The sequence below is a fragment of the Haliotis asinina genome, chromosome 2 (genome assembly GCF_037392515.1).
Source record: "Haliotis asinina isolate JCU_RB_2024 chromosome 2, JCU_Hal_asi_v2, whole genome shotgun sequence".
Lineage (NCBI taxonomy): Eukaryota > Metazoa > Mollusca > Gastropoda > Lepetellida > Haliotidae > Haliotis > Haliotis asinina.
In genome coordinates this window covers 1,407,294-1,431,933 of record NC_090281.1, presented here as the reverse complement: position 1 = coordinate 1,431,933, position 24,640 = coordinate 1,407,294, and the positions used below count along the sequence as shown (strand labels likewise).

The following is a 24,640-nucleotide window of genomic DNA, read 5'->3' as shown; positions in this document are numbered from 1 at the left end:
TTTCTAGGTCTTTTTCTTTAAACCAGAATGTAGCTGACAGTCATTTAATATGTATGTTTCTTGTCATACATTTTTTGATACGATATTTGGCTTTTCACCACCTTAATCCAATTTAAATTCATGACATATCTTTTAAGTGACTGGGTAGTCACACTCATGACTGTGAAGATCCATATCTGATGATTCAGTTGTCATAGAAAAAGTTTGTTACAGTGTAATATTACTGTGAAGATCAATCGCAGCTACTTCTGGATCAGAATATCTGATGATTCAGTTGTCATAGAGAAAGTTTGTTACAGTATAATATTACTGTGAAGATCCATTGCGGCTACTTCTGGATCAGAATATCTGATGATTCAGTTGTCATAGAAAAAGTTTATCACAGTATAATATTACTGTGAAGATCAATCGCAGCTACTTCTGGATCAGAATATCTGATGATTCAGTTGTCATAGAGAAAGTTTGTTACAGTATAATATTACTGTGAAGATCCATTGCGGCTACTTCTGGATCAGAATATCTGATGATTCAGTTGTCATAGAAAAAGTTTATCACAGTATAATATTACTGTGAAGATCAATCGCAGCTACTTCTGGATCAGAATATCTGATGATTCAGTTGTCATAGAGAAAGTTTGTTACAGTATAATATTACTGTGAAGATCCATTGCGGCTACTTCTGGATCAGAATATCTGATGATTCAGTTGTCATAGAAAAAGTTTGTCACAGTATAATATTACTGTGAAGATCAATCGCAGCTACTTCTGGATCAGAATATCTGATGATTCAGTTGTCATAGAGAAAGTTTGTTACAGTATAATATTACTGTGAAGATCCATTGCAGCTACTTGTGGATAAGAATATCTGATGATTCAGTTGTTATATAATAAAGAAGTTGAACCATAAAGCACTTTTAGTTTGATTCCTCCAACTTCCAAATGCCTTTGAAACAACTTACTTCTGGATCAGAATATCTGATGATTCAGTTGTCATAGAGAAAGTTTGTTACAGTATAATGTTAGTGTGAAGATCAATTGCAGCTACTTCTGGATCTGAATATCTGATGATTTAGTTGTCATAGCGAAAGTTTGTTACAGTGTAATATTACTGTGAAGATCCATTGCTGCTACTTCTGGATCAGAGTATCTGATGATTTAGTTGTCATAGAGAAAGTTTGTTACAGTGTAATATTACTGTGAAGATCCATTGCGGCTACTTCTGGATCAAAATATCTGATGATTTAGTTTTCTTGGTAACACAGAGAATGTTTGTTACAGAATGTCATGACTGTAAAGATCCAGGAAGAGAAGCAATGGCAGGGGGGTGTGGCCAAGTCTCTGACTGAGGATGTGAAGCAGTCCCTCTCACACAAACTGAACTTGCAACCAGATGATGTTGTCGTCATAGTAACAGGGGAAACAGACCATGCGGTTAGTAAATCTGTTTCAGGGAAAGAAACCTTTCAAATTTTCCCACTAGACCACAAGACGAATGAGTGGACAATAACTGGTGGTCTTGTCTGTTCTTCCCTGATCCCAAAAATCTTTTATAGAGTTACTTGGTTAATAAATGCAAAAGTCACTAGCCATCAGGACCACTGCAAGCCTGTCATTTAGTGGTCCTGATAAGGTTGTACAAGACCGGGACCACAGGACCAGCATAAATTTCACACATTGCGTTTAACTCCATTTTAGAAGTTGATAAATAATACAAAAAGGTGTGATACCTTGTGGATAACGACTTCTTTATTATATTGTGATGTGATGTATTGATTCTTGTAACGTTGTCAGGCATGTGGCTAGCTGTCATGTATCATCTGTTTTGTCTGAAGAAAAGTTCACAGGTAAAATTGTGCAAATCTTCAGATTTTACAAGCCAGAATTTGTTTCTACATATTTTCAGTGGTTGTAATTAAAGACAGAATGACATTGTTTGAAGTGATGAGTGATGGAGTCTGCAATTATGATGATGTTTTTTTAGTTGTGAGTTATTTCCAGTCACAAAAAGATGAAACTGAAGTACATTGTTGTGTGTAGCACCAATCACTTTGTTATCTGTCAAACACTGGGCCACATGAAGTGATAGGTGAGAGTGATTAGTCAGAAAAAACAGATGCAATGTTAAAACAGTGAATAATAGTGAGTTTTTTAAAAAAAAAAAAAACCCAAAAGGCAAAATTAAAATACAGTTTGTGATTAATTGTATCATGTGTGAATGTTCATGGGAAAAATGCTACATTGAGAAAACATGAAGTGGTGAGTTGTTGATGTTTGTTGTGGTAAATACCCTCAGATGCAGTATTGCTAAAGCTTTGGTTATGATTTGTAAAGAAGCAGGCACATGTGATCTGTATTGACATCATTGTTGGTTGTTCCTTCAGCTGACTTATCTGGGCCGTGCCCGACTGATGTGTGCAGACTCACTGGAAGCAAGAGGTAACAGATATTTGGACAACATAATACTGCATAATGTTCTCACTAGGGTGACACTTGTCACAATTCTGCTATGTACATTCAGGACTTGTACATAAAGTACTGGTACATAAAATACTGGTACATAAAGTACTGGTACATAAAGTACTTGTACATAAAGTACTGGTACATAAAGTACTGGTACATAAAGTACTGGTACATAAAGTACTGGTACATAAAGTACATGTATATAAAGTACTGGTACATAAAGTACTTGTACATAAAGTACTGGTACATAAAGTACTGGTACATAAAGTACTTGTACATAAAGTACTGGTACATAAAGTACTGGTACATAAAGTACTGGTACATAAAGTACTGGTACATAAAGTACATGTATATAAAGTACTGGTACATAAAGTACTTGTACATAAAGTACTGGTACATAAAGTACTGGTACATAAAGTACTTGTACATAAAGTACTGGTACATAAAGTACTGGTACATAAAGTACTGGTACATAAATTACTGGTACATAAAGTACATGTATATAAAGTACTGGTACATAAAGTACTTGTACATAAAGTACTGGTACATAAAGTACTGGTACATAAAGTACTTGTACATAAAGTACTGGTACATAAAGTACTGGTACATAAAGTACATGTATATAAAGTACTGGTACATAAAGTACTTGTACATAAAGTACTGGTACATAAAGTACTGGTACATAAAGTACTGGTACATAAAGTACTGGTACATAAAGTACATGTATATAAAGTACTGATACATAAAGTACTTGTCCATAAAGTACTGGTACATAAAGTACTGGTATATAAAGTACTGGTCCCATAAGAGATGACTAACAGGATCAGATGATCAGGTTTGCTGACTTGGTTGACAATGGCATTGTATCCCAGTTGCCTAGATTGATGCTCATGCTGCTGATCAGTGGATTGTCTGGTCCAGATTCGATTATTTACGAACCGCCGTCACATAGCTCAAACTAACCAAACCAAAAACTTTCTGTTAATCCATCATATTTTGATGTATAATTCATCTTATAGTGTCCTATTGTTTGTTCAGTTTCTGACATCTCTTTGTAGACACTGTCTATAGAGTTCTTCTTGTACAGAATCTCAGAATCTGCAGTGTCCATGGTTACCAGACATGACATTGTAGACTGTATAATGAGTGTTCTTCTGAGACAGAGGTCATACCAACTGAAGATAATTAAAGCAGAAAGGGAGACTGACAAATAGTTTGGTATTGTAGATTGTGTACAAAGGTGTGTGACCCACTGAAACATAACTAATGTGTGATGATATGACGCTAATATTAGTGTCCCGAGGACATTCCTGTATTCTACAGTGTGTATGTGCTGGCCTTGGTCAGGGAGATACAAGGTGTTATCACTGCCCTCCACATCCGCCTCAGATAAGGCCAGGGTCAACAGACCAATTAGCTGTGGGTAATGAGGCTAATTAACACCATGTGGATAGGAGGGCGGTGTTGTCAGTTGATACCATGTCAGTTGGGGCACTCAAGTGAATTTCAACTTTTTATTGGTGTAAGTAGGAAATGATGAATGTTTCACAATATTCCATGCTGCTGTAATGTTTACTGATATGTCACCGAGTTTTTGAACTATATTAAAGCTGTATGCACAGAAACCCTGTAGTTATGATTGGTCAGTTATAAATCAATGAACTGTCTTGTGATACATAATGGATTTATACTGGAAATTTGTTAACTTTTTTAATTTTGTGATTGGAGATAAGTCTCACAGACTGGATGTTCTTGTGGCTAGATTACAAGTTACCCTTTCACAAATTGGTGAACTGGGACACATAGTCATGGTGACGGGGTCGTTGCCAGTACAGGTACTACAGAAATGTACCTCAGGTACCATTATGTAGACAGAAATGTACCCTTAGCCAAAGTAAATGTACAGAAATATACCCAGTACCCTACACGGCAGACGAGTCCACTTTTCTCAAGCCAAAGCCAAAACTGGTTTGTACAGTTGTTCCAGATCGAATGACTTCGTGCTTTCTGGCCATCAACTGAATATGGTGCTGATATTTTACAACAGCCAAAGGAAGGTATATTGTTATTCCTGACGAACATGCACTGTTGAATTTTTTCCGCAGTTTGACAGGCAGGAATAAAAGTGCACTTTCGAGGAACCTTTGTCCATCGCTGATTGCTATGCAGAGTGGGATCGTCCTAGGGTACGATTCTCTACATTTACTTTGGCAATGGTACACTTCTGTATGCAGATAGGTACCTAGGGTACATTTCTGTAGTACCTATGCCAACAACAACCCCTTCAGTCATAGTCACAGTACTTTGTCCATGTTTACTGGGTGTTTGCACAAATTCATCTGGTCATATCATATCCCACAGGGTTGTGCAGTGTACACTAAGGGTTGTGTAGTGTACACTAAGGGTTGTGTAGTGTACACTAAGGGCTGTGTAGTGTACACTAAGGGCTGTGTAGTGTACACTAAAGGTTGTGTAGTGTACACTAAGGGTTGTGTAGTGTACACTAAGAGTTGTGTAGTGTACACTAAGGGCTGTGTCGTGTACACTAAGGGTTGTGTAGTGTACACTAAGGGCTGTGTAGTGTACACTAAGGGCTGTGTAGTGTACACTAAGGGTTGTGTAGTGTACACTAAGGGCTGTGTAGTGTACACTAAGGGTTGTGTAGTGTACACTAAGGGTTGTGTAGTGTACACTAAGCGTTGTGACCAGTGTTTGCAATACTTTAATGTGCCATGTGGCCATCAGGGCCTGCTGTCACCTGCACATTCTGTACCTTTCAGTATGCACTTACCGAAACAAATCATCAAAAATACCAGTTCAACCTACTAAAATGAAAAAAACATGATGACAAAAAGCCCCTGAAATCAGAGTTCAAACAATTCACTGAGCATGAGGTTGTGAGCAGTAGTCTAATCATGGTTGTGTACACAAACAAGGAAATAATATACTCATTACATAAAGAACTTGTTGATTATGGTAAGCAGCTTCTGTCACAGAGAAGGCTCAATGTCTGGTTTATTGACACCTGTATGTCTGCCTGCCTGTTTGCTAAAGACCATATGCAATACACAGCTTCAATCATTGACCACATACAATTTGAACTTAACACCTATGACTCGTACACCAGAGTTTCGACTCGAGTCCTGTCTCTGCCACATTATGTAATTAGGCAGGTGTGATACTTGTACATATGACATGTTTTTATGTCTGTGGGTTGCAAACAAACTACATCCTTTTTTCTCGGATGACTGGATCTGATGGAAACTGATGCAAACTCTTGTCAGTTTCAAGTCCTGCTTTGTACTTGGACGAATGACAGATTCCAGCCACGCACTAGTTCACCATTTCTTCTGAGATGATTTTTGATTGGATTGAACTCAAATTCAGAGAACATGTATTTACAAGATCCAACATCTCTATATACATTCTTTATGGATAACAACTTCTCCTAGTGTGTATGATTTTGTTTGACAACAGTATATGAATCCATACTGAAACGACGCATCAAGTACAATAAACAAAGTTGTTATCCATAAAGATTCTTACTTTGTTGTGACTCGCCATACTTCTAAAATGCCTATCAAACACATCATCTTTCTGTACACACAATGGGCCCTCAGCGTATCATCAAATGAACCAGTCAGTCAGAAGCCGTCGTTACTCTTGAGTACATGCCTACCCGCTATGACTGGGTTCAGTCTCCCGGGGGCTTTGTTTCGAGGAAAGTAAGCCCAAGTACAAAATATTGCACTTTTGAATCGCGATTGTTTATTTGTTTTTTTACAAGCAGCAACGTATATTATATGTCATGAATAAGTGATAATTGTGTTTTAATTATGTTTGATTATTTTGTTGTATGTGACCTTTAAAGTCAAATCAATAAAAGCAAAATGCACAGTTTCACACTGTATCTATAAAATCAAGACAGCGAAGACTGTGGAGCAGAGAAATGTTTGTATGTTAGTGAAGACTGTTGTCGCCATTGATGAATCATTCTGATGGAAAAAAAATATAATGACAGATAATTCACTCTGAGGGCCATAAGGGCCTGCAGATATTTGAAACTGCAACACAATAACAACAGATGCTGGGCCTCCGGTTCGGCAGTTATATCGGACGGCGGTTGTGACAACACTGAAAGAGTACATAGATAGGTCTGGTGATGAACTAGTAACTTCTTCTAGTTTTGGATTTTTGAATAAGATCTTTTTTGTTTGTGTGTTTCCATGACTGAAATTGGTAGTAGTGATCCTTTCCGCGGAACCTTTAGACCATTCAGTACTCTCCCCCCACTTTCCTATATACATGCCAAAACATTTGACAAGATCATAGCTAGTTAACAGGAACTGTTTCTCTGCCGTTGCCGGGGTATATTGACAAATTTGCCTTCTTGTTATACTAATAACTCAGTATGCTAAATAGACGATGCTTGTTACCTTGCTTGACTATGGCTTGCTTGGAATCTTTCAGTGGGTGCAAGTGAGTCCATTATATTCCATGTTCTCACTATAGGTATGTCCATTCCACTTTGTAAACCCTGTTCAGGTTCTTTGATTATATTTCGTATCCCTGAGAAGATGTGTCCACTAGATTCCATATTCCTGTTCAGGTGTATCCCCCAGATTCCATATTCCTGTTCAGGTATGTCCACTAGATTCCATATTCTGTTCAGGTGTGTCCACTAGATTCCATATTCTGTTCAGGTGTGTCCACTAGGTTCTATATTCCTGTTCAAGCATGTCCACTTGATTCCACATACCTGTGCAAGTGTTTCAAGTAGATTTCATGTTCCCAGTGCAGGTGTGTCCACTAGACTCCATATTCCAGTTCAGGTGTGTCCACTAGATTCCATATTCCAGTTCAGGTGTGTCCCCTTTGGTTCCATATTCCTGTTCATTTGTGTCCACTAGATTGTCCACTAGGTTCCATATTCTGTTCAACTGTGTCCACTAGATTCTATATTCCCATCAAGTGTGTCCACTAGATTCCATATTCCTCTTCAGGTGTATCCACGAGATTCCATATTCCTGTTGAGGTGTATCCACAAGGTTCCACATATCTGTGCAGGTGTGTCAAGTACATTTCATGTTCCCAGTGCAGGTGTGTCCACTAGATTTCATATTCCTGTTCAGTTGTGTCCTTTAGATTCCATATTCCTATAGATGTGTCCACTAGATTCCATATTCCAGTTCAGGTGTGTCCCCTAGTTTCCATATTCCTATTCAGGTGTATCCACGAGATTCCATATTCTGTTCAGGTGTGTCCACTAGGTTCTATATTCCTGTTCAGGTGTGTCCAATAGGTTCTATATTCCTGTTGAGGTGTGTCCACTAGATTCTATATTCCTGTTGAGGTGTGTCCACTAGATTCCATATTCCTGTTGAGGTGTATCCACAAGGTTCCACATACCTGTGCAAGTGTGCCAAGTAGATTTCATGTTCCCAGTGCAGGTGTGTCCACTAGATTCCATATTCCTGTTTGGGTGTGTCCACTAGATTCCATATTCCTGTTCACTTGTGTTAACTAGATTTTATTTGTCCATGCAGGTGTGTCCCCTAGGTTCCATATCCCTGTTCAGGTGTGTCCATAGTCTTTCATATTCTCTGTTCTGGTATGTCCACTGCATTTTATCATCTCTGTGCAGGTGTATCCACTGCATTCCATAATCTCTGTACAGGTGTGTCCATTGCAGTTCATATTTTCTGTGCCAGTGTGTTGATTACATTCCATTTCATCTGTACAGGTGTGACAGTTAGATCTGGTTCTGGATTCAACTTCCTGTGGGTGGAGGACTTTCCATTGTTTCTGCCAAGAGAAGATGGCCAAGGTAGAGAATTAGGTTGAGAGTGTAATTAATCACAAGTGCTGAATGATGAGTGCCATGTTATCACTGAGAGGATCATGTGATTGGTAAGCTGTTATCACTGAATGCTTTCCAAGAAGTGCCATGTTAATAATCAGTGTGACATGTGATGGGCAAGGTGGTATCACTGAATGCCATGTAGGAAACGCCATGTTGACAATCAGAGTGTGATGGGTTAGACGTTATCAATGAATACTGTTGCAAGAGGCACCATGTTAACAATCCTTATCCATGTGATGGGTGAGGTGTTATCAATGAATGCTGTGTAAGAGGCACCATTTACAGCACAGACTGTAGACAAACTATTAGTTTCCAAACGTATATACCTGTTACAGTAACATTGATACCATTTAGATAAAGAGGAGTCCTGGTGATTTTGTTTTCTTGCAGATGATAACAGATGCTGAACCGTGAAGTCTAGAAATTCTTCATGAAGGGTTTTAGAATTGCAGTGAGGGCAAGGCAGTAGGCTAGGCTGTAGTAGTAGCTAGGTAACTATGCATGGTGATGTTGGTTTGCTCATGCTTTGTCAGTTGATAATCAGTACAATGTTCGTGGCTTCATGTTGCAGAGGGAGTTGAGTCTGCCCACCATCCCTTCACAGCCCCACACAATGAGGATGAACACCTACTCTACACCCACCCTGAGAAGGTCAGTATGTCTCAAACACACACACTGCGAAAAGGTCTGTACATGTGTTCGAGAAGGTCTGTACATCTCGAACACACACCCTGATAGGGTCAGTACATCTTAAACACATACACACATGAGAATGTCAATAGTTCTGAAACACATACACACCTGAGAGGCTCAGTACATCTCAAACACATACACCCTGAGAAGTGTACAAGCTGCAACTGCATGTAGCTACTAGAGGTGTGACGATACAAAAAATTCACGATTTGATACATACCACAAATTCTTGGAACGATACAATAAGATTCGATACACATCACGATATGCTATATTTTGATATCAAGTAACAGTGTATATACTGACATAACCAATATGTCAATTTCTAGTGACAATTAATAATTTTGAGGTAATGATATGTATAACGATGTGAAAAAAGTACTGATATATTTATTGTTCGATAAAGTATTATGATTGTCACTACTATTGTCAGGGCCTTAGGAGCTTCTGTTACATATATAGGTGGTATTTATGTATAGGAGAAAACACGCCACCAAGATTTTGGTAGACAATGTAAAACCAGAGGGGGAGGGATTTTCTGACTCTGATGCTTTTACATTACATGTGGGAGTAAGGTGCTGCATGTGGGAGTAAGGTGCTGCACGAGGGAGTAAGATGCTGCCTGAGGGAGTAAGGTGCTGCATGAGGGAGTCAGGTGCTGGATGTGGGAGTAAAGTGCTTCATGTGGGAGTAAGGTGCTGCATGAGGGAGTCAGGTGCTGCATGAGGGAGTAAGGTGCTTCATGTGGGAGTAAGATGCTGCATGAGGGAGTCAGGTGCTGCATGAGGAAGTAAGATGCTGCATGAGGGAGTAAGGTGCTGCATGAGGGAGTAAGATGCTGCACGAGGGAGTAAGGTGCTGCATGAGGGAGTAAGGTGCTGCATGTGGGAGTAAGGTGCTGCATGTGGGAGCAAGGTGCTACATGTGGAGTAAGATGCTGCATGAGGGAGTAAGGTGCTGCATGAGGGAGTAAGATGCTGCACGAGGGAGTAAGGTGCTGCATGAGGGAGTAAGGTGCTGGATGTTGGGAGTAAGGTGCTGCATGAGGGAGTAAGTTGCTGCATGAGGGAGTAAGGTGCTGCATGAGGGAGTCAGGTGCTGCATGAGGGAGTAAGATTCTGCATGAGGGAGTAAGGTGCTGCATGAGGGAGTAAGATGCTGCATGAGGGAGTAGGATGCTGCATGTGGGAGTAAGGTGCTGCATGTGGGAGCAAGGTGCTACATGTGGAGTAAGATGCTGCATGAGGGAGTAAGGTGCTGCATGAGGAAGTCAGGTGCTGCATGAGGGAGTCAGGTGCTGCATGAGGGAGTAAGGTGCTGCATGAGGGACTAAGATGCTGCATGAGGGAATAAGATGCTGCACGAGGGAGTAAGATGCTGCACGAGGGAGTAAGGTGCTGCACGAGGGAGTAGGGTGCTGCATGAGGGAGTAGGATGCTGCATGTGGGAGTAATTTGCTGCTTGTGGGAGTAAGATGCTACAATATGGAGTAAGGTACTACATGTGTGAGTAAGATGCTGCATGAGGGAGTAAGGTGTTGCATGTGGGAGTAAGATGCTACATGTGGGGTGCGGTGGGGTGTGGGTGAGCTGGTTAAAGCGCCAGGCTAGTGAGTGATCCAGTGAGATTGAGGTAACAGGATAGAGTCAACCTGTGATCGGGTGTAGAAACCTTGGAGTCATCATTGTGTGCAGATTCTTTCAGTGTTTTCACAACCCCAAGTGTACGGTATACAACCTTGTGCACTTAAAAGAACCCATGGATCCATTGATATATGACCAGATGCATTCTCTTCCCACAGTGGTTACTCCTATCATATCTTCCTACGTAACCTCTGTTCTAATACGGCCATATTTCCCGGTCATCGAGAAATCCCATTGCGGCAAAAAATCGCAACAGGAATTATCTCCCTTGTTACTATCCAATCAGAGCACGCGTTAAATAGACTTAACTCCAATATGGCGGCTCCCATGGAGTTGGTTCATCTAAGTGCGAAGGAAAGATTCGGTATTTCACATTTAACTGAAAATCAGAAACTGGCAATAGAGAGTGCAAGGATCAATCGCCATGATGTGTTTGTAGAAACAAAAACTGGTAGTGGCAAGTTTTCCCGATGCATTCGGAAATAAATGAGATCTTGCAATGATCACTCTTGAAACAATGCCTCCAATTGCGAGTCTTGAACACTCGCACCAGTTCAAGACTCGCACCATGAAAGGGCCGTATTAGAACAGACGTTAGGTAGGAAGATATGACAGAAGTAAACTCTGTGGGAAGAGAATGGACCAGATGGTGGCCACATGAATATGTGCATACACCTGGTTGCAGGTACAGCATCATGCAGTAAACTTGGACAAAGCACTGTGACTATGTGTCCCAGTCCACCCAGCTGTGAATTGGGTACCTCGTTAGGATGCGCCTAGTGGCAACAAGAGTTGTATACTCCCCAAGGAGTTGAGATTGATAATGTGATGTGACATTGTGACTGACATCCAATGATCGAGGGAACCATATACCAGCGAACTGAGCAAGCACTAGGTGCATGGATATATATATGCGCTATATAAATATCCTGCAATGAAAAAGTTGTCATTTGTGTCATGCAGGTGCGTAGTCAGCACTATGACCTGGTCCTGAATGGTGCAGAGGTTGGAGGTGGCTCCATCCGAATCCACAACTCCAAGATGCAGAGATATGTCCTGGAACACATCTTAAAGGTGAGCTCCCTCTGATCGTGTGTCCTCCCATTTGTTCCACTCTACAACTACTTGAGACACAGATTATATTGTAATCTAGTAGGACCGTAACTACGAGGCCACTTTGTTTTAGTAAGGTCTCACTGCTGGAAATATGATTCTGATCAAGCTCAGTTCATTCAGGAAACATACTATAATCATATCTAGATTTAAGTCTGATAAACTTGTAAAGTGTAAACTCACTTTGAAGAAAATCTCATTTCTTGATCCAAAGGCATAGAGGATATGATATGAGTGCACGTCATACTATGTTTACAGTACAAGTGCCAAAGTGTTGGTATTTCCCGAGCAAGAGCGAGGTATACACTGATATTTAGGCACGAGTGTTATAAGCATAGTATGTCATGGGCACGAATGTAATATTCTGTTTATTCCTGAAGTCGTCAAATTGTGGAAAATGAACCCAAATCTAATTTGAAACACAGGCTGGCTACCGCCATCTCCACATGAATAGCACAATGTCACAGAAGAAACGTGACCTCATAGCATTGTCACTAAGACTAAGTGATACTTTGCCCTAGGGCATTGTATGAAAAATGTGGACCCTGATATGTTCACCCTCGTAGGTAGTAAGTTGTAATATGATACTTGTTGGTCCCTGTCTGGGTATGGTATAGTATCTCAGTGAACTAGCACTACAAAATCAGCTCGTCTAGGCTAATACAAGCAGCCACAGACACACATGCACACATGTCATGAGTGAAATGTTCTCAAGCACAGTGTTAAACCCTATTTAACCTCACCTCACTTCTTGATCAATTATGCATAGTTCTGCAAAGGATTAGATGCTTGCAAACTTGAGTCACATAACTTATCAATATTCTGTGATGAAGGGGTTACTTAGTTACAGCAATAAACGGATTACAAGCAGTGATGGTATTGCTCCATGACAACATTGCAAACCTACAAAAATGAAAGGATTGGAGAGCTTAACCAATGCTGGGATTGCCAAACTACAACAATGAAGGGATTGCTAAACAACAATGAAAAGGTTGCAGACCTACAACAATGAAGGGATTGCCAAGTTACAACAATGAAGGGATTGTCAAACTACATCAGTGAAGGGATTGCTAAACAACAACAATGAAAAGATTGCAGACCTACAACAATGAAGGGATTGCCAAGTTACACCAATAAGGGGAGTGCCAAACTACAACAGTGAAGGGATTACAAAACTACAACAGTATAGGGATTGCCACACTACAACGGTAAAGGGATTGCCACACTACAACAGTAAAGGGATTGCAGAGCTACAACAGTAAAGGGATTGCCACACTACAACAATGAAGGGATTGCCACACTACAACAGTAAAGGGATTGCCAAGCTACAATAATGTAGGGATTTCCATGAATGGATTGCAGAGCTGCAACAATTAAGGGATTACCAGCTACAACAAAGAAATGAGTGCCAAGCTGCAACAATAAGGGGATTACCAAGCTACAACAATGAAGGGATTGCCAAACTACAACAATGAAGGGATTGCCAAACTACAACAATGAAGGGATTGCCAAACTACAACAATGAAGGGATTGCCAAATTACAACAATGAAGGATTACAGAGCTACAACAAAGGATGGATTGCTGAGCAGCAACAATAAAGGGAATGCCAAGCTACAACAATGTAGGGATTGCCAAGCATCAACGGTGAAGGGTTTGCGGAACAACAATAATGAAGGGACTGCCAAGCTATAGCAATAAATGAATTGCCAAGTTACAACAATGAAGGGATCGCCAAATAACAACAACTCTGTATCAAGAGGCCGCAATGTTCACTGTTTGGATCACTGCAAACAGTAGTTCAGTCTACTTGACCCTTGTATGGCTTCTGTCTGGGTGGGTGCCCCTCATTTATAAACAAATAATTTTTTCATAAATATCAAAACCAGACTGGCCAGTTGCAAGTTTTCATTATGCAGTGTGGTGCCTGACAAGATAACTTAAAAGTGACCTTATCTCTAGCTCTCTCTCTGGTCTTCATGACAGCAGTGAGTTGCTTAACAAAGTATACATGAGAACCCATATGACAATAAAATTCTGAAGGCATAATGTATAATGCAACATAACTGATTCAGAGGAGTGCATTTAGTAAGTTCTGTGTTGAAGCACAGTGGAGGATTTACCTGTATTGTTCATCATTTGTATTTTGGTGACAAGTATAATTAAAATGTATTGACTACTTTACACATTGCCTGGATTGTTTACAGGACACAGCACTGATGCTGGAAAATTCACAATGCAGGTAATGTTGTAGCAATTGATTTCTGTGTTGCAGGAGGATGCTGGTCAGTTGGAGCACCTGCTGGATGCACTGGACTCTGGCTGTCCCCCTCATGGAGGCATTGCATTAGGTAAGACACAGGTTGTCAATGGTTACATGCTTGTCAGTTGGAGCACCTGCTGGATGTTGGATTCATATTTTCCATCTTAGGTTTTGTGACACCATCTGTTGTATGTTCAGTCACTGTTTAGGTCTAATTACTTACTTCATCTGGCTTTATCAGGCTCTTTAGTGAGTATCTGGCTATTTCTATTCACTCTGTCCAGTTGTGAATGAATGGCTTGACACTGTTGTTTGTTGGCAGGTCTGGACCGGTTGTTGGCAATCATTTGTGGTACAAACAGCATCAGGGATGTCATTGCCTTCCCCAAGTCACATGATGGCAAGGACCCAATGAGCCAAGCTCCTGCAAATGTAAGCCAGGCAGATCTTGACAAGTACAGCATATCAGTCAAAACATGACCAAAGTTCCATGTACCACAGTTTAAAGGTGTGCATCTGTACATTCAGCAATAATTAGGAATAAGTCTGCGATGCGATGATTGTGTGGTTTTGTCAAAGATCAGAAAGGAGTATGTAAGACTCTGTGATCATGTGGTTTTGTCAAATGTCAGGGATAAGTATGACAGGGGTGAAGCTACCATTATAAAGAACGCCCAGGCTTACACGATTAATAAAAAAATGTTGGACAAGCTCTAAATATTATGTTAATAGAAAGCTGTGCAACCGATAGTGCTTACACGAACAAACCGGGTGGCTATAAGTGTGTATGAGAGAGGCGGTAATCCTGTGACCAGTTATCAGTTTCACCAAAGAGCATGCCATTTTTGTGTTAATGCCCTATTCAGCAATACCCTATCTACATGAGAACTCATCCCTTCCCCATTCAGTCACTTGCTTCCTGTCAGCATGGGTGGGTGTGGAATTCCATGTGTGCATGTCATCCTAATGTACGTTGATTAAAATGAAATGCCAAGAGGACCTTTTCCAGTGTTAAGTATTCCACTTTGCTAAATGTTTATCATCACTGCATAAAACGCAAGCTTGATTTGGAAGTTCATGGGACTATGACCCAGATGAGCAATCACCTAGGCAACAGTGATTGTCTTGGGCAACTACGACTGCTCAGGGAACAGAGAATGCATGGGCAACTCGGGCTGCTCAGGGAACAGTGAGTGCCTTGGCAACATTTTCATGATCAACTGACTGCAGAAAGCGATTCCAGTAATGATGTCTTCGTGTAGTGTTGAAATGCATGTACAGTGTAAATATGTAATTATGTATGAACAATAAACACCAAACAACTAAGTTTGTTTCACATCTCTGTTTACACCCTATCCTATTATTGTATACAATAATATAAACTTAAAGTTTGCTTCTCACTATATATTAGGTCTTCTCTTGTCTTCCCAGGTTTTTGTTTTGGAGGGACAGGTTTTACTTTTCATTACACCACTAGGGTGTGTTATGTCCATTGTTCTGGCAGGTTGATTTTCTGTGTATCAACCTTCTATCTGCACGTGCAGAGGTTGATATGATGTTAACAACCGGGTATGTTATTTGGCAGCTGGACTGGCCAACCTGGGGTAGATAAGTCACACCTCGGCTTCGCCTCGGTCATTGACTTATCTCCCCACGGAATTTTGGACATCGGTAATTTTCAAATATTGTTTCTCGGCTTCGCCTGGAAACAATATTTGAAAATTACCTCTATAAAAGTATCAAAAGGGTGTGAATACAGCGATTCCATCCAGGTGCCAGTCTAAAATAATAACATGAACAAGGATGTGTGGATTTGTTTCATTGTGAAATTTACAACGCAGTTGTCCATGTAAATCTGGTGCCTGGTTTGTGCTGCCGACAGCGTGATGCAGTCTCCGTTGGCGCGCCAGTATCTCCCAGCTGTTCGTCATTCAGTATGGCGTTTACTATGGCTTTCTGGTCCTCACTGGTTCTGGTGTAACTGCGCACACCTGTTTGAAAGAAAATTGGATCAAATTGGTAATGTAGCATATGTAGTGAAGCTCAACAATGCGACTTTAGTTTGAAAGAAACGAACTTTCACCATTTAAATGATTGCTTTAGTGAAAAAATAATACACACCTGTAACGCTCCTGTGTCCAGTTCGTTCCATTATCAATGGTTCGCTAACCCCAGCCTGGTACAGACGGGTTGCCGTGGTACCCCTAAGTGAGTGGTTTGTCTTGTAGCCCTGCACACCAGCCTTCCGACACATTTCAGGGACAATCTTCTGTAGCTTGTTGTGACCCAGTGGCTGTCGGCTGTACCTGGAAAATGGGAGAATTGGTAATTATAGACTGACCAATCCAATACTGAACGCTGGGAGTATTGCATATATTCAGTAATTATCATCTTTAATTTTATTTTCATTTTTCTCTAACAATAAATCTGCTATTCATTGACTATCCTGTATAGGATAAAGTATATACACTGGTTTGAACGAGTGGTCTGGTTTGAATGTGAAACAGGTTTCATTTCGTTGATCATAATATTTAGTTTAATATCTTGATGACTATTGACATCCCTTACACTGTCACATTAAAACCGGAAGTTGTAAGCTCACGAAACACTTACCAACACTTATCTGTCGGAGATTGAAGAGCTTGAAGGTAGAAAGCGTCATCATGGCCGTCTGGAGGACACAGTAATAAGTCCTTCTTAAACAGACGAACATGGCATCGGGCTGGATTACTACTGGTGTGATGTTCGATCTCTTTAGGGGTAACTCTTCAGTGCTTCAACCCCCCTTGCACAGTTTTGGAGTAATCTTCCCGGTAACACAAGTACTCGTGTCCTTCAGGACCCATTTTAAGGGATATTTGTGAGTTTTTGTGTTTTAGCTTTCTGTGTTCGTGGCCACTACGAAGTCCAAAATGTTTGCCATTCAGGTAAAGCAAGGTGTTCACTAGTACTCGCGGGTTCCGGTCTCCAAGTTGACCACTCCTCCATAGCAGCTCCTCATCATCAACACTGATAGCTTCAGCTTTCTTAACGCATTGTCCCAATCCCTTACGTGTCAGTCTTTTCATCTCTCCGTCAAGAACCTGGCGGAATACGCCAACTCGTCAAGTCCCATATTTTCCAAAAGAGTAACCGGTTTTCGTCCACCCCCCCTCCGATTATTTACGACAATAGCCCAGGCAGTAAACGTGTTGTACGCCCATTTATCCCGCCGCTGGGTGTTAGTAGGCACAGCATCCAACGCACGCTTCCCAATTTCACCATCATTAGCCTCATAAAAACGTTTAGCAGTTTTACCTTTTTCTTGTAATTCTTTTTCAATAATTTGAGATGCTTCCAACAATTCTGAGTCGCTATCGCTATTGATATGGCATGCCTGCGCTTCTTGCAAGGCCCGACAAAGCTCATCATCAGAATTCATCTTGCACATTGACTTATTTCCCCAAACCATGTGTACACATAACCTTGGCGGTTGAGGAAAGGCACGTGCGATAAGCAATGGACGAGTCCATTCAGCGCCCATGTGGTGTAAGTAGGTTAGCACCCCCCCTCTGCGGGTGATATGGATTCAACGCTCTCGCCTTACGGCTCGAGCGTTGATATCCATATCACACTTGAGGAGGGTGCTAACGTATACCTAGAAAGACCTCTTCCCAGGTTTTGCTTTTCATTATAAAACCATTTCCCATGTTTTACTTTTCCTAACTTTATATGAACATCAACATTCAAATGACACATGAGTGTTTGAAATCAATTGAAAAATATTGTTCAAGTTTAAACACACAATACAAATGTTTTCTGAAGCGGGGTTGGAACCACAAATATCACATCATCATCACTTGTTTCATCAAGATTAACACAACTGCTATCAACAAAAGATTTATTTTACAAGAAATGAATGAACACCTCACATCATTATATATACACACAACAATGTCCAGTCACTCCAGAATACACAGCCACAATAACAATGGAGATGTCCAGATCATATACACACACACTGTTTGCAAGCATGCATGTTGCCGTTTTCCAGCAGTTTACATCAACAGCCAGCAGCTGAGGAATGTACAGGCTCAACTTCACCAACTGCCATGGTAACTATTAACCTTCTAATTCCTTCCTTCTTTCTGTGTTATGGAAGAGGGCCAGACTTGATGGTTATGTTGAAGATGATTAATACTTCCAATAAGATGAGCATCTGAATGATGATGAAAACAAGGGGTATTGCTTCCTGTTTACAGCTGAAGCTACTAAATGTACACTATGGCTGAGGTTATTACACGGATTACTTGTCTTCACGCATTTTCTAGAAAGGCAGACAAAAACATGCATCAAATTGCAGCCCACAATTTGTCATACACAATGTTTGCCTCTAGAGAGATACATAAAGGCTTACAAGAAACTTGACCAAAGGTCTTCATATGAGTCAGTTCCACAGATTTATAGTGGTGTATACAGTTCTCTCTTTGGGAATAGTTCTCCACTGTAAATGTAATCACAACAGACCTTGTCTCCATGGTTACATGCTGCTAAAACCCTGTATCCATGGTGACAGAGCGGAAACATTGCATCTGGTAGGTGATACCAAATGGAATATTGAATTATCACATGACTGCCATGTCTTCTTGACAGTCTGTGCCATATTCAATCAGGGGAGACCATAAAACTGTCCTAGGAATAGTCCTCTTGACTGTCTATAGGCTGCTGCTGTTGCTGTTGTAGCTGTAGAAGCTGTTGCTGTTGAAGAGCCTGCTGCATCTGAAACCACTGCTGTTGGTCCCTCTGGGCCTGCTCCTGGCGAGCCTACAAGGACAAATCAGGAGTTTAATCATGTGTCTCACAGACGAAATAAAATTTTACGTCCTGTCCTCCTTGACAGCTGACAGCCTACTTGAAACATGATTTACAGATAGTACAGCCTACTTGAAACATGAATTATGGATAGTACCGCCAACTTGAAACATGATTTATGGATAGTACAGCCTATTTGAAACATGATTTATGGATAGTACCGCCTACTTGAAACATGGTGTAAGCATACTCCAGCCTACTTTAAACATGATGTTGGATTACAACAGTCTACTTGAAACATGATTTACTTGTACAACAGCCTACTTGAAACATGATTTTGGGCTACTACAGCCTACATCATATGGAATGTTGGAATACTTCAGAATGGGGTGCTACAGTCTGTACATACAGTACTTTAATCTATGTACATGCTGTAAATACATTAAATTGTTACAATTATTCATTTGGTAATACTGTACAAGTGTGAATAACCTTTGCAAACAACTCCTGTTGTTGCCGTAGCAACTCCTCCTCTGGAATGCCAAGGTTTTCTAGTCGTGAGCTGCCTCTCCTTTTCTTGGCTGCCACAGCCTTGGCCTCCTGCAGTACAGCTTGTGCATCTTCTCTGTAGGCTCCGAACCCAAGACTGTCCAGTGCTGACCACAGAACCAATGTCAAAGTCAGGACTGATGAATTCATTTATGAAAACACAGTGTTTGCTCATAATTGAAATTCCTGTTAAAATTCCAAGATTCCCACATAATCAGTGTGCCTTAATGAATTTGTCTGACATGGGTGAACAACATAATTAGCATACTCAACACATCAATGTTAACTGTGAACTGTTTAAAGCATGGGTATCGGACTGTACACATCAACCACCGCGTGTGAATCAAATGATTACAATCTTTCATATTGCTGTTTTTCCCTGATGGTACTGTCTCTGTAAAGTTGCTGCAATGTAATTCTTGATATTCACAGGGACTACATTTGAATGTTTTGTCAAAATTTATTTATTGGAAAGAGAGTGAAATGTTTTCCTAGCCTTCGGTAGATTTTGTGAACAACACAAGAAAAAAATTGAGAGTCATATTCCTTCCATCGATTTCCATTTGCAAAACATCAGTAAGTTCTGTGCATCATGCATCATTTAATGTTATTTGAGATAAAAAAGTAAGTACAACAAAGTACCGAATGTATCATGATCACCATGAGAAATTGCTGATCAGAATCTTAAAAATTGCTAAAATAGGCATTTAGCCACAGGTGAAAGTAAGTGACACAGACTTTGGTAGAAAAGCAGGTGAGTGAGTTTTACATTGAACTCAGCAACATACCAGCTATATGGTGGTAGTCTGCATATAATAGTTTGGAAAATACAATTCATCAACATTGATCTACACTTTTGGAAAATGATGTCATGTGTCAACCAAGTCACTGAAGTCAGCGTGTCTGACCACTTGATCCCATTAGCTGTTAAAGACTCACAGTGAACTCACACCTAAGCCCTTATTGTCACTAAAATTTTGCATCAGAGACCTAGAAGAGAAAGCTCTGCAAGCTGTACCTTTCAAACCAGCCTGCTGGTACTGGGAAGTCGATGATACATTCGTCATCATCCAACCTCATCATAATTCCAGACTGCTCACCATCTAAACAACCAACACCCCTGCATCAAATTCACCATTGACACTGAGCAGAACAAGCAACTTCCTTTCCCTGACATTATTGTATCCTTCTCCTCCTCCAGCTAGCTTCAGACGGTTGTGTATAGAAAACTCACCTAACTCCAAAGTTAAGACTAGCATTATCTCCACTCTTACCTAAACAGCAAAAAATGTCTGCTTGAAAAATTTAAAGAGAACCTGTGTAGAATTAAATCCACTAACCAGCCCAAATAGTCAACAGAACCATAGCTGCAAGTGCAACCCTGACATTTCCCCACAACAGATCCAAACATGATTCAGTCCCCATTAACATATTGATTCCCTATGTTGGTCGACCATCAAATCAAAACAAATCAAAGCAGTAGATCCGGAACACAACAAACAGGCATAGATATACACCTTTTCCTCATCCTCCAGCCTCAACAACCGTTTCCATGGTAATGGTAGAAAACCACAGACTATCGACAACAACCCAACCCACCAACACATCACAACAACCCAACCCACCAACACAGCACAACGACCCAACCCACCAACACATCACAACGACCAAACACATCACAACGACCCAACCCACCAACACATCACAACAACCCAACCCACCAACACATCACAACAACCCAACCCACCAACACATCACAACGACCCAACACATCACAACGGCCCAACCCACCAACACATCACAACGACCCAACCCACCAACACATCACAACAACCCAACCCACCAACACATCACAACAACCCAACCCACCAACACATCACAACGACCCAACACATCACAACAACCCAACCCACCAACACATCACAACAACCCAACCCACCAACACATCACAACGACACAACCCACCAACACATCACAACGACCAAACCCACCAACACATCACAACAACCTAACCCACCAACACATCATAACGACCCAACACATCACAACAACCCAACCCACCAACACATCACAACAACCCAACCCGCCAACACATCACAACGACACAACCCACCAACACATCACAACGACCCAACACGTCACAACAACCCAACCCACCAACACATCACGACCCAACCCACCAACACATCACAACAACCCAACCCACCAACACATCACAACAACCCAACCCACCAACACATCACAACGACACAACCCACCAACACATCATAACGACCCAACCCACCAACACATCACAACAACCCAACCCACCAACACATCACAACGACCCAACCCACCAACACATCACAACAACCCAACCCACCAACACATCACAACGACCCAACCCACCAACACATCACAACGACCCAACACATCACAACAACCCAACCCACCAACACATCACAACAACCCAACCCACCAACACATCACAACAACCCAACCCACCAACACATCACAACGACCCAACCCACCAACACATCACAACGACCCAACCCACCAACACATCACAACGACCCAACCCACCAACACATCACAACAACCCAACCCACCAACACATCACAACGACCCAACACATCACAACAACCCAACCCACCAACACATCACAACGACCCAACCCACCAACACATCACAGCGACCCAACCCACCAACATATCACAACAACCCAACCCACCAACACATCACAACGACCCAACCCACCAACACATCACAACAACCCAACCCACCAACACATCACAACAACCCAACCCACCAACACATCACAGCGACCCAACCCACCAACACATCACAACGACCCAACACATCACAACAACCCAACCCACCAACACATCACAACAACCCAACCCACCAACACATCACAACAACCCAACCCACCAACACATCACAACGACCCAACCCACCAACACATCACAACGACCCAACCCACCAACACATCACAACGACCCAACCCACCAACACATCACAACAACCCAACCCACCAACACATCACAACGACCCAACACATCACAACAACCCAACCCACCAACACATCACAACGACCCAACCCACCAACACATCACAGCGACCCAACCCACCAACATATCACAACGACCCAACCCACCAACACATCACAACGACCCAACCCACCAACACATCACAACAACCCAACCCACCAACACATCACAACGACCCAACCCACCAACACATCACAGCGACCCAACCCACCAACATATCACAACGACCCAACCCACCAACACATCATAACAACCCAACCCACCAACACATCATAACGACCAAACCCGCCAAAACAACACAACAACCCAACCCACCAACACATCACAACAACCCAACCCACCAAGACATCAGTAAAAGACCATAAGTCTTCCGTTAAAAATTCTGACAGCATATGAGCCATTTCTGATCACATCCAACCTAACCCTAATCACCATTTAAAGTGGGCTGACATCAGCATTCTTAGTAACCAAAAGTAATTCAACCAAAGAAAATCAACCAAAGCTATCCACATCAAACAACACCAACCCTTGATAAACAGAGATTAAGGTTATTTTAACCCTCAGCATATGACGAGTTAAGTTACTTCATCCCCTCAACATATGACGAGCGAAGTTATTTCATCCCGTGTTTTCCATGAACTCATCAATCCACCATAGTGCTTGTGTAAACATATTCTTCTTTTCCTGTATTTTTATCCGACTGGCTGCTAGGTGTTTCTCACATTTATCTTCAAGCTGTTACATACTCTATATATCACTCATGAATCCAGATATTTCTTCTTGCAAGAACTTCTCCCTATTTGCAATAGTCTGTCACTGTTCACCGGCTCTTTAGGTATACAGTGAAAAAGTGTCAGCTAAGTGTAGTGATAGGCGATGCACAACTGTATTAGCCAGGTTGTCATCATAGGTATGATGTTACTGTTAATGACAATAATCCTAAGCCCCCACTAATTAATATATATATAAAACACACCCTGTTTTCTCACACTGTTTCATGCCTCCTCGACAATGATACAATTCACTTCAGTCATAAAATAAAGAAGTAGTTATCCATGAAGTTTGTCTATTTTGTGTATCATATTTCACTGTTGTTTGATGGTTTCACATCTTGTTTTCTTTTAAAGAACAGATTCCTGGTACCAATTGTTACTGACAAACTTTATGGATAACACCTTGTTTTATTTTGTGAGTGTGATGTTTTTTTATACAGACTCTTAAAGAGTTGCAGAACAGCTGAATTAACAGAGAGTTTAGTGAATTAAGTAAATGCTTACATGTGTAAATTTAAATTTCAATTACCAAAGTACATGCAAACTACTATTTGTCTATTTAATTTCCAATTAATCACACAGATGGTAGAGGACTCGTCATTTTACACATTTCGAAGTTTACAGTCCTACTTTCCATATATTTTATTATCGTGTGGGGCATTAAATGCCAACATTTTTGGGGGAGTATAGCACTAAATCGTGCAATTATTTTCAGATTGATTAGAGCTCCCTAAAGATCGGAAATGGTACCAGATCCTAAGCCCTAACCCCTCCCCCTATCCTAAAGATCGTAAAGGGTGACCAACCCCTGATCCTAATACTAAGGATTGTAAAGGGTCGTGGCTGGCTAGTGCCACTGCCGGTAAACTGCATCCTTGCCACTTATTGAAGGACCTGAGAATGAATTTCGCCATACCATTCAATACATGTTCGGGTGAGATTGTCTTCTTCTGCTGTTTGGTGCAGATTTCGTTCGCCTCTGACGACACGAGGTGTATGAACTCCGTACAACAACTGAGAATAAGTTCTCTTGCTTCATTGGCGACACGCACGTTAGGCACAAGTTCCTTGATCATTTTATTCAGAGCAGCTCGAGGAATGCTCAAGTCATCATCCGACTGACTCGCCTCAGCCATTCCTGCCTGGAAGAATACTTGAATGGGTCGACAAGTTTACAACCGATAGTCGGTATGTGCACTTCCGCAAATGAGGTGATTACTCCATTCAATGTATTTCAGGAATATCTTACAATAATTTCACATCATGAAGGAAATAAACACAAATGGGAATCTTCTTGTTTGCAACTAAAACTGAGTGCTTCTTTGTCCTGAAAAGTCAACAATACATGCGGTTTCCTTTTCCGCAAGTGAAATGCGCATGCGTGAAAAATTATCGCTCAAAGCAAGGATGAAACCATGAATATTTAATACATATCCCGCTCAGTTAATAGGTGTGATACTGTCAAC

At 41.1% G+C, this 24,640-nt stretch overlaps 2 protein-coding genes across 2 annotated transcripts in view; one reads left to right on the top strand and one right to left on the bottom strand.

Annotated features, from left to right (window-relative positions):
* Nucleotides 1–15,358, top strand: part of LOC137273103 (aspartate--tRNA ligase, mitochondrial-like) — a 90,795-nt gene extending 75,437 nt beyond the window's left edge. Inside the window, exons 12-18 of the mRNA XM_067805558.1 lie at nt 1,278–1,430; nt 2,381–2,435; nt 8,203–8,286; nt 8,894–8,973; nt 11,622–11,732; nt 14,045–14,120; nt 14,355–15,358. Of these exons, the coding sequence (XP_067661659.1) occupies nt 1,278–1,430; nt 2,381–2,435; nt 8,203–8,286; nt 8,894–8,973; nt 11,622–11,732; nt 14,045–14,120; nt 14,355–14,512 (717 nt within the window). The 3' untranslated portion in view covers nt 14,513–15,358. The remainder of the gene's footprint in view (nt 1–1,277; nt 1,431–2,380; nt 2,436–8,202; nt 8,287–8,893; nt 8,974–11,621; nt 11,733–14,044; nt 14,121–14,354) is intronic.
* Nucleotides 15,359–17,898: 2,540 nt separating this feature from the next.
* On the bottom strand, nt 17,899–24,557 carry LOC137273099 (protein Dr1-like). Its single transcript, XM_067805551.1, has 3 exons — nt 24,091–24,557; nt 19,316–19,479; nt 17,899–18,835 (listed from the first exon to the last, which is right to left on the bottom strand). The coding sequence occupies exons 1-3, from the start codon at nt 24,308–24,310 to the stop codon at nt 18,704–18,706; spliced, it is 516 nt and encodes a 171-aa protein (XP_067661652.1). The 5' UTR covers nt 24,311–24,557; the 3' UTR covers nt 17,899–18,703.
* Nucleotides 24,558–24,640: the final 83 nt, after the last annotated feature.

What these genes read in the sequence shown, in the direction of transcription:
- LOC137273099 (XM_067805551.1), bottom strand. Translation starts at nt 24,310, where the DNA reads ATGGCTGAGGCGAGTCAGTCGGATGATGACTTGAGCATTCCTCGAGCT. An exon ending in ACCCGAACATGTATTGAATG is followed by an intron (nt 19,480 to 24,090) that starts GTATGGCGAAAT and finishes TTCTGTGGTCAG; the next exon opens with CACTGGACAGTCTTGGGTTC. An exon ending in AACAGGAGTTGTTTGCAAAG is followed by an intron (nt 18,836 to 19,315) that starts GTTATTCACACT and finishes TTGTCCTTGTAG; the next exon opens with GCTCGCCAGGAGCAGGCCCA.